The sequence below is a fragment of the Pteropus medius genome, unplaced genomic scaffold, assembly GCF_902729225.1.
Source record: "Pteropus medius unplaced genomic scaffold, Ma_sr-lr_union100, whole genome shotgun sequence".
NCBI lineage: Eukaryota > Metazoa > Chordata > Mammalia > Chiroptera > Pteropodidae > Pteropus > Pteropus medius.
In genome coordinates, this window is record NW_024342471.1 from 10,782,137 (window position 1) to 10,796,318 (window position 14,182).

General features: G+C 47.0%; 1 protein-coding gene and 1 pseudogene across 1 annotated transcript in view; both read right to left on the minus strand.

Moving 5' to 3' along the window:
- Positions 1–413: 413 nt before the first annotated feature.
- Positions 414–532, minus strand: LOC120604007 (uncharacterized; annotated as a pseudogene).
- Positions 533–8,559: 8,027 nt separating this feature from the next.
- Positions 8,560–14,182, minus strand: part of TGM2 (transglutaminase 2) — a 31,723-nt gene continuing 26,100 nt past the window's right edge. Inside the window, exons 11-13 of the mRNA XM_039864315.1 lie at positions 12,418–12,578; positions 11,187–11,323; positions 8,560–10,503 (exon numbers count right to left, since the gene is read on the minus strand). Of these exons, the coding sequence (XP_039720249.1) occupies positions 10,353–10,503; positions 11,187–11,323; positions 12,418–12,578 (449 nt within the window). The 3' untranslated portion in view covers positions 8,560–10,352. The remainder of the gene's footprint in view (positions 10,504–11,186; positions 11,324–12,417; positions 12,579–14,182) is intronic.

Below are 14,182 nucleotides of genomic sequence, written 5' to 3' on the forward strand. Positions count from 1 at the left end.
GGAGAAACTCTATAAAACATTCATATTAGTGTTTATCTAGCCAATGCTCAAATAGACGTGCAGGTGTATTTATCAGTTTTTTTGCTCTTCATTTCTTTCTTCTCAAGCCTTTCAGCACAGTTCATATTCCCTCTACATGAAGTATACCCTTTAGAGTTTTCTTATACCCTTTAGAGTTTTCTTTAATGAGGTTTCATAAGCAGAAAGCTCTGTTTTTGTTTGTCTGAAAAGTCTTTATAAGCCTTATTCTTGAAGTACGTTTTGGTGAGTGTAGAATTTCAGTTAGGTTGTTCTGTGCTTTGAAGACAGCATGTCACCACCACCTAGCTTCTATCATTGCTTTTTCGAGGTCAGTGTCACTCATTCTTTTGAAAGTCCTCTAAGTGGTCTCTCTCTCTCTCTTTTTTTTTTTACGTCTGCAGCACCTGGTCTTCCTAGGTGGTCTCCCATCCAAGTACTAACCAGACCTGACCCTGCTTAGCTTCTGAGATCAGACAGGTTCAGGCGTGTTCGGGGTAGCATGGCTGTAGACTAGGAAGGTGGTCTCTCTTATTCTCTGATTGCTCATTAGATTTTTCTCTTTGTTCTTTGTTCTTCGGCTATGCTATGTGTCTAGATGTGGGTTTATCATTACTTTGCTTAGGGTTTGTTGGGACTTTTCATTTTGTGGATCATTAACTCTCATTGAATGTGGAAAGTTCTCAGTCATTATCTCTCTAATTATTGTGTCCGTCTTTTTTCCTCTCTTCTACCCTTCTGAAACTCCTAATAAAAATTTTTTGACTTTTTTCACCGTCTTCTATGTCTGTCCACTTCTTTTATATATTTTACTTCTATTTTTCTGTGCTATGTCCTTGATCATTTATCTTCTACTTTACTAGTTCTCTCATCAGCTCTATCTAATCTGCTACCAAGCTCAATTATTGAATTTTAAGTTTAGTTATTAGATTTTTCCTTTCTAAAAGTTCTGTTTTGTTCTCATTTAATTCTTCTTGGTGCATTTTATGGTGTTCTGTTCCCTGCAGATATTTGCAAGATCACGCTCCTTACTTTCTGCTGTTCCCTATCTGAAATACAAATTCTCACTTATCCCTATCCATATTCCAAACCTGGAGGTACCACTCAACTCCTTTCAAAAACTTTGACTGGACAGTTATTGTGGGAACTAAAGCCATTTTCATCATCTAATCATTTAGTGTTTACTCAACAAAAAAACCTACTAAGTGCTAAGCTATTTCTCTGGGGGATACGATGATGAATCGGACCTTGAACCTGCCATTGAGGAGCTGTTTCCTGGGAGAAGGCTAATGTGAGAAAAAGAAAATTTAGAATGAGTTCTGCATACCTCCTTGAAAGATGTCTGTGTTCCTGTCACATTGCTGGGGTCTAGGTACACAGAAGGGAACAAGATATAATCTCCTCTTTCCAGAAGGTTACAAAATCGTACAGAGATGAGATGGGTCCTTAAACAATCATATGAAATGTAATATGTGCCAGACACATGATAGGTACATTATAAATCATCTCTGAGTAAATGATGTGAATTGCCATGGGAATTCAGAAGAAAGAGAAATTACTTCTGATAGGAGTGGATCAAGGAAAGCTTTGGAATAGCATCTGAGTTGGGCATTAGAAATCAGGGGTTTTTTTGTTTTTGTTTTTGTTTAGACATTCAGAGAAATAGGAGAAGGTAGGGGGCAATCCAGGTACAACATGAAAAAAGCATGGACTGTCTTTTTATTTTTAAACAACTTTATCCAGACATAATTTACAAACTATAAAGTTCATCCATTTAAAGTACGCAATTCAATGTGTATTTAAGAATTGTGCAACCATCAACATAACAGAGTTTTAGAATATTTTCATTTTACAACAAAGAAAGTACCTGTTAGCAGTTACTCTCTACCCTCTATACTTCGCCCCCACTGTTCCCCTCCCCCCTGGCCCTTGGCAACCACTATTCTACTTTCTCTTTGTCTATTCAGAACATTTCGTATAAATGAAGTCATATAATATGTGGTCTTTTGTGACTGGTTTCTTTCATTTAGCATAATATGTTTTCAGGTTTCATTCATGTTGTAGCAAGTATTAATACTTTATTCCTTTTTATTGCTGAATAATATTCTATTGTATGGATATATCACATTTTACTTATCTATTATGAGTTGATAGACATATGAATAATGCTGCTATGAGTTTTGTATACAACTTTCTGTGTGGATATATGTTTTTATTCTCTAATTTCACTAGGAGTAGAATTGATGAGTCAAATGGTAACTCTTATGTTTAGCCCTTTGAGGAACTGTCAAACTGTTTTCCAAAGCAGCTGTACCCTTTTATGTTTCCAGCCACAGAATATGAGGATTCCGATTTCTTCACATTCTTGCCTACATTCGTTATTATCTGTCTTATTGGTCATAGCCATTTGGTTGATGTGAAGTGGCATCTCTCTGTTTTTTTTTTTTTTTTCCATTTCCCAAGGACTAATGATGTTGAGTACCTTTTCGTTATTAGCCATCTGTATATCTTTTTTGGAGAAATGTTTAATTCGAATCCTTTTCCTAATTTCAAATTGGGTTACCTGTCTTTTTATTGAGTTATGAGTTCTTCATATATTTCAGGTACTAGACCTTTCTCAGATATATGATTTCAAATATTCTCCCCATCCTGTTTGTTGTCTTTTCACTTTCTTGATGCTGTCCTTTGAAACACAAAAGTTTAAAATTTTTAAGAAGTCCAATTTATCTGTCTTCTCTTTTATCACTGATGCTTTGGGTATTATATCAGTTGTTCTATTTTTTAACCTGGGTGCTGCTCCCACGGGCTGGTTCAGTTTGTGAGCACTCACTGGGCTATTATGATTTGTGCCTATTTTTGCGTATGTATGTAAGACTTCTTTAAAAAAAATTTTAAGGGGGTGATAATAATTGTAGCTTCCTCCACTGGGTCTTTGTGAAGACCGAATGGGTGCGTGAATGCATGCACAGTGCTTAGCACGGCATCTGGCGCCACTTAGCATTAACATGTGGCAGATGCTTTTGTCGTTATTGTTAAAATCTAGCTCTGCCCCTTATTGGGTGGGTGATCTTGGCTCCAAGTCACTTTACCTCATCAAGTCTGACTTTCCTCATCTGTAAAATGGGTTAGTACCACCTCCTCCACAGGGTCACCAGGGGTCTCAATGACACAAGATACACATTGTCAAGCAGGAAGTCAGCCCCAAAGGCTTGGGTCAGGAAAGAGGAAAAACAAAAACCAGAGTCATGACTGAGAGAGACAAACTGTTAGTGCTGTAAAGACCTGGATGATTGCCAAGATCTGGCTGTGGGCCCCTTAGAGTTTCCATGAGCAGGGCTGGCCAGCCCTGCAAAGGAATGATGGGGGAGTTGGCTAAGAGACAGTTGGCTTCCAGGTAGAGGAGGGCCTGGTAGTGCCGGGGCGCCTGGCACATTGTGAGATAATCAGAGACCATACCTCCCTCTATCCCCAGCCCCCCACACTCGTTGCCCCTATTCCAATCTCCCCATCTTTGCCCAAATAATCCTCTCCACCCATCTCCGCCTCCTCTATACTTGTCTTTCCCTTGAGGTCCCACCGAGGAAGACTTCTCTGCCCTTCCCCCTCACTGGGCCACTCCACAGCCCCTCCCAAGCTTCCCTTTACCTGGGTGCTATTGCTCCCTCTTTGGGGCAACTTCCTAAAGCATCAGGAGATCATATCACCTGCCGCTCACATCCCTCCAGCGGGAACCACTGCACAAGAATAAAATCCAAATCCTTCTCTGATCTCAAGAGTAGGTCAAGGCTTTGAGGAACTCAAAGCTTATATTATTGAGGAAATTTTTATTAACGTATACCATGCGTGTAGATAAGGCACACATTGTAAGTGTACAGCTTCATGAATTCCCCCAAACTGAACACGCCCACGTAAACCAGCTCCCAGCTCAAGAATCAGACAATCCCCTGGGTAGAATCAGTTACTACCCAACCCCTAAAGGTAACCACGATCTGACTTCTAACATCATAGACAAGTTTTGCCTGGCATTGAACTTCATATGGATAAAGCCATTCAGTGTGTACCTGTGTCTGGTGTCACTGGCTTAACATGTTTGTGAGATTCAAGTAATTGTTACACATAGCCATAGTTTATTCTTTCTCATTCTTATACTACGACTTTGACAGACTACACCACAATTAATATATCCATCCTACTAGTATTAGGCTTTCAGGTTGTTTTCAGCTTTAGGATATTATGGGGAAAAAAACTACTATAAACATTCTTGCGTGTGGAAGACAAACGGACTCATTTCTGTTGGGTAAATATTCACAAGAGGAATTACTTCCTCCTATGCATAAATGAACATCGGCTTTAGGAGATACTGTGAGTAGTTTTCCAAAGTGGTCATTCAAGTTCTTCTCCTCTGTCAGCCACAATGAGAAATCTCGTTCTGTATCTTCACTGAAACTTTGTGCTGGGGGGTGGATGGGGCCTCTCTTCATTTTAGCCATTCCGGTGAATAGGCTATGTTAAAACACTGTGGTTTTAATTTTAATTTGGGAGGACCCTCTTTAAGAAAAAGAATAAAAAATAAAATTACGAATATAAAATTGGGTATAAACGTGAATATTTATTAAGAATGTGAAAAGAAGTCGCAACAAATGGCTGGAGACTTTCAAGTTTCGGATTCCTTTCTTCTGAGAATTTCTGAGATTTCCCAGAAGTGCTTACATGGATATGCTTCCTGTTAGCAAGCAGCCTGGCTCCCTCCCTTCCTGGAGCACTCACAGCTGCTGGAGACCCTCCTCCTGTGAACAAAGATCCTTGCACTGAGGCGTCATCACCTGCCTGGGAAATGGCTTCTGCCTGGCCCTCACTGCCACTGGCCCCCGGCCCTCCCTTTCCGGGCCTCACTCTTCCTTTTCATGGTCTCAGCTTCCACATTAGCTTCTCAGAGATGCCTTCTCTGACCTCCGTGTCAGAGAAGACCCTATCATTTTATAAGTCCACATCATGTGACAGTTGACAACAGAGCAGGAGGTTAGGAGCAGCTGCTATGAACCCAGCCTGCCTGGTTGGAGTCCTGGCTCCACTGTTTTCTAACTGTGTGACCTTGGACCCATCACATATCCTTTCCGGGCCTCAGTTTTCTTACCTGTAGAGTGGAGGAGGTAATGCTAGCTCCCACCTCACAGGGTGTTGTGAGGACCCAAGTTAACACATGTAATAATGCCTTGAGAGGATGCTTGGCACCCTTGTTCTTATGATTGTTGTGATGGCCCCATTATCCTGAGCCCAAGTCTCTTTGGCACATGTCACTTTGCACTGGCTATCTGCTTGAATGCTCATTGTCCCCAGAAGAAACCCCATACCTTTTAGCCATCACCCCATCCCAATCCCTCAATTCCCTCAGCCCCAGGCAATCATCAATCTACTTTCCGTCTTCATATATTTGCCTATTCTGACATTTCACATAAATGAAATTATACAATATGTGGTCTTTCGTGGCTGGTTCTTTCACGGAATATAACGTTTTCAAGGTTCATCTGTGTTGTGTCCTGTATTGGTACTTCATTCCTTTTTATTGTCGAATAATATTATATTTTATGGATACACTGCTTTTTATTTATACATTCAGCAGTTGATTGACATTTGAGTCGTTTCCACTTTCTGGCTACTCTGAATAATGCTGCTATGAACATCCACGTACAACTTTTTGTGTGGTCATATGTCCTCAGTTTTCTTGGGTATATATTTACCTAGAAGTGGGATTGCTGGGTCATGTGGTAACTATGTGTATGAGCCCAGCCTCCTAGCTCTGGCTTTCTCTGACTCAGGGAAGCTGACAGAGAAAGACTTGCAATTTTCATTGTCCAGGGTCTGGGGATCAAGTCCTCCCATTTTTCAGCCCCTCCTGTAGGATGCCATGGCAGAGGGTCAACTGGATTCTAACCCTTGCTCCATCATCAACTTCCTAGGTACCATTGAGTGAACTGTCTTACATCTCTGAACCTTAGTTTCCCCATTTGGGAAGTGAGATGATCATTTCTACGGCCTTTTCTGAGGGCTAGCCGAGATCGTGAAAACACAGCTTTATGCTCATTCATTCAACATATTCATTGCTAACCGATGTGCCACACGCTGTTCACAGCAAATGAGACACACAAAATCCCTGCCCTGACATTCTTGTACTTACATACGTAACATCTTGTTTAAGCCTCACAATATCTCTGGAGATATATCCTACTGGTGGCCCAGCTCCTGGAAGAAGAAATGGAAAGAACTCTGGAGCCAAGTCCTTTTCCTCCATCGCCCTTTGGACTTAATTTTAGAACCTTCGAGTACTGAATTTTTTGCAGTTTTATTAAAGTAAAATATATACACAAAAAGAGAACCATTATATGTATATGGCTGACACATTTTCACAGGCCCAATGTACCTGTTTACTCAGCATCAAAACCATTCCAGTGTGGTCCCTCTTTGGCCAGGAAAACACGAGCCCTTTGTATTTTGGCTCTTGAGACAAAATATAGGGCTTCAAGGTTCCCCGGGCATGTGTGTCAGTGTCTCTGCCCTGGGGAGGGAATTGGGGAAGCCAAGAGAGTAAGCTCACCCAGGCCTGGCCCCAAGGTGCACATGCTAACGGCAGGCCCTTGCCTGGCCCTCTACTCTCAGCCCCTCCTTCTTAGATTCTATCAACATTCTGTTATTCCAGGCTTGGCTTGAGGCTGAGGGGTGAGTTGGCAGACACCCTAGGCAAACGAGAGCAGCTGGAGAGAAGAGGAAATTTAGGGGTAGGAAGACAGAACCGATCAGAACCTCCTGCTCCATGAGGCCTGCCATCAGGGCTGGTGTGGAGGCCTCTGCCCCATGCATTCTGGAACAATATGAGAAGGGAGGGTTCAAGTAGAAATTTGGCCTCCTCTAAGCTAAGCTGTGCTCTGTGTGTGTGTATGTGGGGAGAGGGGGTGCGTAGCAGGCAGCCTGGGTTCAAGTCCCAGCAATCAATGAATTCTATAAAATGAGAGAAGGGAAGGACAATATAATAGGGTTTTGGAGGAATAAGTAACTCAGTGCATGTGATGTTTCCTCATCTGGAGCACAGTTGGCTGTTATGATTATAATGTGCCAGGAATGCTCAGTATTTCATGTGTACCATTTTATTGAACCCGTCCACTGGTCATGAAAGTAGACATATCATCCTCATTCAGCGATAAGGAAGTGGAGGCACAGAGAGGTTGAGAAACTGCCTGAAGCCACACTACGAATCCCAGGCAGAGTTAGGCTTTGATCCTGGGTCTGTTTGACTACAGAGCCCAGGCCCCTGATACTGTGGCTATGAACTGAGCTTGGATGGGGGGTCTACCAGCCCTGAGCTGCCATGTGCAGTGCACATGGGGGCTGTACTGTAGGGACCCAGACTCAGTCTTCCCATCTGCTTTGCAGAGCAGGATCTCAGTCTCATGTTCTCTGTCTGTAAAGTAGGCCTATGTGACCAGCAGAGCCTTTTTCCTTTCTGGATTCCTGGTTAGTGAGGCAGGCTTACGGGCAGGTCAGGAGAAGCCTCTGAATCTGTCCAGGCCTGGCAGACCTGAGGCAGCCCTGCCTCTGTCCTATAGTGGGTAGTTAGGCCCGGGAAGCAGAGGTAGCAGTCCTGAGTCCACCTGGTGGTCCCTTTTGGGGGGATGTGCCCTGACCCTGGCCTTAGGGTGCTCCAGAACTTGTGGCAGACACACAAACAGCTGTTCCTAATACAGGCTGTTGAGCATTTTAAAGGGCTTTCTACAATATGGTGAGGGGAACCAGAGATTGAAGTAGTTGGCTACAGTCCAAGGAGGCTTCACAGAGGAGGCCTCCTCGGAGCGGGGTTTGGAAGGCTGAGTAAGAGTTCCATAGGTGGAGATGATGGTAAGGGTGACCTTAGTAGAGGGATCAGCCATGGTATCAGCTATTCAACTCCATTCTCCCCCCACCCCCGCAACACCAGGAATTGCCTAGCCATCTCTGAAACATGGATTTACCAATTCAGCAGTTATTAGTGTCTAAGAGAGAGCTGGTTCCTGCCCTTGAATACTTCAGATAGGCAGATGAGTGGAGCAGATATACCAACATGGAGCTAAAATTCACTGATAAATGTTTGAGTTGGTCCATGTTCCAGAGTTTATGGAGACCTGAGAAGAAATCTGGGTAGGCTTCATAGAAGAGGTGACTTTGCTATGAAGCATTATAAGATGAGTAGGAGTTTATAAGATGAGAAGGAAGAGGAAGGGCATTCTAGGCTTAGGGAACTACACATGTAAAAGCTAAGAGGTTCACCAGTGCCCAGGGTATTTGGAGGGATACAGGAAGTTCATCGTGGCCCAAACACAGTTTTTTCGAGGAAGTGGCTGGAGATGGAGCCGAACCGTGTAGAGTCTTGAATACCTGGTTCTACACAGGTATTAGACCCAAAGGAGGGGCTGAGGCTGGGGAAAGGCTCTTAGGCAGGAGGTGGCCTGTCCCAATGTGAATGAGCTCACCCATCCACCCTCTTTGAAAACATGAAGAGGACCAGACCAGACATTGTTTGAATGTGAAAAATAAACTTTATTTCAGTGCTCACTCCTTGTGGCTCAAAAGCATATCTATTGCTTGCTTGGAACCCAAAAGCATTTTTAAAACCATAGAGGAAGAAAGCAATATTTATATATATATAAAACATACGCATTGGCTCATTGTGTGATTCTTCCCTGTACAAAGCAGAAAGTTCTAAGTGCATGAGCATGACTTTCCCCAGGTCCCTCTATGGGCTTTTGGGGGCCCTGGAGGCTACGACCCCACCCCAGATAGAGAACGCCCCCTTTTTCCCTCTTCCAGGCTGAGGGAGGCCCAGTCACATGCAGATTGTGGGGGATAAAGTCAGAGATGACAACCCATAGGCTCCCTAAGCTTACTCAGGGGCAAAAGCTATGTCCAGGGCCCTGGTCCTGCAAAGAGGGGGTGGCTGAGGTGCTGACCTTTTGTTGGCTGGTGACCAGCACAGGCAGCTAAGGTACTTGTGAAGTCTCAGCGTTGTGGTAGGTGGGCTCATGGGTAGGACAGGGGCCTCCAGGGTGCTTTTCCCCTAGAACTGGAGTCTGAAAGAAAGTGCCTGGGCACAGGTGGGGGACCTGAACAGGGCTGGGGGCGGAATGGTGATCCTGGTCATGGTTTCACTCTTGGAAACATCCCAGGCCTGTGGCCTAAGGCTCTGCGGAGCCAGGGTGTAGGACTTGCTGTTATTTGCAAGGCTGGGTCATATAAGACATCAGAAGTGCAGAGCTAAGAGAGCCTTGGAGATGGACTAGATCAACCACTCCATTGACCAATGAGGACACTGAGGCCCAGAGAGGAGAAGGCAGCGGCTGGCCAGACTTGGGGCTCAAACCCAGGGCTCTGATCTCTCCAAGCCCTCCCACCTCCTCACCCTGATTGAATCCTTTAAAATTGGGTCCCAGATGGCCTCTCTGACATTCTCAGATCAGGGCTGGTGTCATGGACAGGGTGCTGGACTCCGAGTCAGAAGGCCTGGGCTCTGTTCCCATGACTTAACATTACCCGACCTTGCAAATAGCCAATATCCCGCCTATATGGAGCAAGCCCCCCCCTTCTCTGAGACTAAGATTCCTCATTGAAAAAGCAGCTCCCACTCTGTAGTTTCCTGTGGTGATTAAATGGGTTGGTGGCCTCATGAGCCCCAGCAAGTACAGAAAGCACCTGGCAAAAAGTAGGTCCCTCGCAATAGTGAGGAGGGTGGGAGATTATGGGCCGGAGCTTCCAGGATGTGAGAGGAGCTTAAGCCTTGTCTATACCTGGGACCCTTCCCACCCCTACCTGCTCTGGCTTATCCCAAGGGCCGTGGGCACAGTCTGGGGAATGGGTACAAAACATGGTAGGGTGTTGAGTTCCTTGATCTAGCCAATGGGCTCATTGTCTCTTTTTTGCTTGCTCCAAGCGAAAAAGGGCTATGGAGTAGATAAGGCAATATCGGGATAGATCAGGGTGGTCAGTGGCTTTCCAAATGTCATCTGGGCTGGAAGGGGAGGCGTGGGTCTCTCCCCTTCCCTCTCAGATCCAGTCAGCCAAGGTGAAGGCTCCCACTGCAGAGGCACAAGACATTCCTCATAGGTAAGGGGGGTGGGGAATCAGGCTCAAGAGACAAGATGGGCCAGAAGTACATTCTATTCTAAATAGCCATCTCCCTCCCCAGGCAGCCCACCTCTGCCTTGGGGTCTGGGACCCAAAGAGGGGCAAATTTTGCTCATCGATTTGGGATAATTTGGGAATCAAACTAGGGGCTCTCGGCTGGCTAAGGTGGGGCTGAACATGGGAGTCCTTTAGGGAGGGCCAATGATGACGTTCCGGTAGCCCTTCACGGCCTTTAGCTTGTCGCTCTCGAAGTCCACCACCAGCTTATGGCGGCCCACAAGGAGAGGCAGCAGGTCCACCCTCGCCTTGGCTTCCTGTCCCACCTCCACGGGGTCTGGGCTGTGGAGAGAGAGGAAAAGGGTGAGGCGAAGGGCCAGGCCAGGGTGATACATGACGACTGAGAACTTCGCATGGATGTACAGCTTAATGCCAGCAAGAATAAAACGGGCCCACGTGCCGCCCTCAGAGGTCCTGGGCGTTTGCTCCCTATGTGTAGAGGGCCTGTGTGTATGCACGTGCCCACACAGAAATGGATGGTGTGCTTGGGGCTAAGAGTGGGTGTGCTCAGGTGACTGCAGGTGAAAATGCATTGAGAAGCACATGCATGATTCGTGTTCTTTATTGCATCTAAGTTACATCACAATAAAAAAAAGTATACGATGAGAAGTGGGGTTGCTCCTTGGTGTGTATGTACACAGATATGTTTCTCTGAGGCTACACCCACACGTGCGTGCATGTGTCCACATGCACGTGCAGACAATCAGGGTGCAGGTGTGTGTGTTTACTTGAGGACCCGTGTGTCGGGGACATGTGCTTAGTGATCGAATGTGTCACTGTTCAGGTTTATAAAGACGTGGGCATGGAATGCACCTAACATGGCGGGGACACGGGGTTACATTAGGCAAGTGTGTGGGTGGGTGTGTGGGCAATGAGAGGAGGGGTTTGGTGCCTGAGGGCGGTCCCGCCCCATCAGCATCTGCCCTCTGCTCCCAAGTACCCAGGCTGGAGTGACCACCACTTACATCTCCACGGTCTTCTGCTCCTCAGTCAGGCCGGCCCCCTCCACAGTAAAGATGCATCCTTCTAGGGGCACGGTGAGCGGGTTCCGCAGGGACACCTCGGCCACCAGCTTGCGGTTCTGCTTGGGCTCTCCCAGGATCTGGGAGGGGGCAAGAGGCAGATGTCAGGGGCAACACTGAGGGAGGGGGCCCAGAGGCCCTCTCGGCAGGCAAGGTGCTCGCCGGGCCATCTTTGTATTTGCTGCAATTTGGCCCAATGTTTGCTGAACAAAGTGATGCTCACTCTGCCGCTCTCACTCCCCCGCTCTGTGCCTTGGTTTTCTCATCTGGAAAACATGGGTGATAACGCCTGCCCAGGCCTCCTTCATGGAGCTGCAGCGAGGTTCACACAACCTATAGGGGGTGTAATTGCCTCCCTTGTTCTAGGGTCTGGAGTGGAAAGATCACAGGCTTTGTGGCTAGCTGATCTCTGCCCCTTTCTCACTGTGTGACTCCGGGAAAGTCACTTCCCTCTTCTTCATGGGAGAGAAATGCCAGACCACGAGGTTCTCATGGGGATTACTGAGCTAAAATGTACAAACTCCTAGCAGAGTGTCTAACAGGGTGCTCACTCCCTTCCCCTCCGCTCTTTTATCTGTAACTTCTCCATTTGGGATTCGGGGGCTGTGGCTCTGCGAAGTGAATCACTATGATGATGACGATGATGGTAATAATAGCTTTTATTGAGCCTTTATAATGCGTTGGATATGGTTCTATGTGCTTCCTGTGGGTACACATTTAATCTGCACAATATCCATCTTACGGATGAATTAACTGAGGGACGGAAGGGACAAAGTAACATGTCCAGGGCCACCCAGGCACAAACCCAGGCCGTAGACTCCAGAGTCTGTGCCCTTAACTCTTTTGCCCTCCCTGTCCTACCCGGGCCCCAAGCTGAGGGGATCCAGCCTTAAGAGTTTAGCTTTTAAGAGCCCATGATTCTGAAATCCCTAAATTCCATGATCCTATCTATCACTCTGAGATTCTAGGCTTCATTCCTAGAGGCCATGGGTCCCCAATTCTTTCTGCTTCACGATGCTTTTCTTTGATGAAGCCAGAATTTGAGGATCCCTGGGGTGTCAAAGATCTTGAGGGGGCAGGGATGCAGGTGTGTGCTGAGGCCTGTGCCCCTCCCACCTCTGGGCTTGTCCTGGGACCCCGCCCTGCCCCTACTGCTGCCCAGTTAGCCCCTTACCCGGATCTTGATTTCTGGATTCTCCAGATAGATGTCCCTCTCGGCCAGCAGGTAGCTATTTGCAGCTGGCTCAACAAGGAGGCCCCGCACCTTGATAAGGTTTGACTCGGTCAGGCAGTCACAGTACTTTTCATAGAGAATTCGGAAGGGGATGCTCTTCTCTGCAGGGGGAGGGGAGAGAGCACACGTGGCGGTTGAATCACGGCCCCCATCTCTCCTCCGGCATCTCCAGGCCCCGCAGAGAGAGAAGGGAACATGCTTGAGGTCACAGCTGGTGAATGGCTGGGCAGATCCCAGGCCTTTCTCCCAGCTGCCTCGGCTCCAGCATTCCCAGGGAGGACCTGGGAGGGGAGGCAGAATAGCTGGAAAGGGAAGCGCTGGAGCTCCAGCAGGCCTGGGTTCTAATCCTGCCTTGGCCCTTTGATAAGTGATCCTAGGAAAATCACTCCATCTCTCAGGACCTCAGTTTCCCCGCCATGAGGTTGAGGTTGTACCCATTTTACAGATGAGGAAACATTCTGCCAGTAAGTGCTCACTCAGATCGGGAGACTTTGCCCTGCTCGGCCACTGACTGGCTGTGTGAGCCTGGGAAGATGACCTCATTTCCGTTTCTCCTGTTCCCTCTTTGTTCTCCCAAAACAACCAACACCCACTGGGCCGAGCTAAGACCAGAGGTTGTTTTAGAGCAAAAGCCACATGGTGATGGGGGAGTGAGAAGGAAGGCAGCAGGGCCATCTGCTCCCACGGCAGAGAAATGAAGTGTGATTTTTAGCTCCCTTTTTCTGACAAGATCACCGAGGCCCAAAGGAATCAAGGATCTGCCTGGGGGAGGCAGGATGGAACAGTGAAAAGAGCACAGCCGTGGGCATCTGCAGGCTTGCGCCAGGCCCTGCTCGTCCACTCGGCCACAGAGAACCGGGGGCAAATCCCCTTGTTCCTTGGGCCACCCCTCTCAAACGGGAGCTCTGGAGAGACATCTTTGGGATCCCTGGAGCCCAGCCAACCTCTCAGCAGCCAGTGCCATGACAGGAGATGCTGTTGCCTTTTTTATTGCCATCTGTCCCCTCCCCCCTCCCACTAGACTATTTCCAAACTCCCGGCATTCACATGATGGTTCACACATCTGACTATACCTCGTTGTTTGCTCATCATCTTCCTTTCAGTTCGCTCACTTTGTATTTCTTAAACTTTGTTGCTTAGGGGAAATTTTTGTCATTTGCAGCAAACCAGACTCATTTACCATAAATAGAAGGTAACTGGTAAAAATAAATATAAGCAAAGTCATGCTTACTCCATTCCTGTGAGAGGGCTCTGAGTTTGAGACCCGAGTTTACTGTTAAAGAAGGGGATTAGCAAGGGTTAGGGATGCTCAGGCCAGTTAGCACCCACTGAGACATTCCCCATGAGGTCATCTGAAGGACCATGAGGACCTGAGTGACGGTCACTTTCTCTCCGTGTGAGTCGAGATCTAGGCCCTGGTGTGCACACCGATGGTCCATGTTCCACCCTTCAGAAGATGCTGCACTAGCATTCCCAGCCCTCTGGCCATTCATTCCCAGGGTGGCTTTACAACCAGATGATGTGAGGGTAAGAAAACCAAACCCTCTGCCAAAAGGAACAGAAAGGAGTGAAAATTCCTGGGTCAGAGCCTGGTGGAACAGGGTGGAAACTCTGACCAGCTCCACAGGAAAGAAAGAAAACTTCGTCCTCCAGGAGCTTGGAGGACATGGCCCCAGCTGCTGACATTTTCAGGAGGCTGAACCAG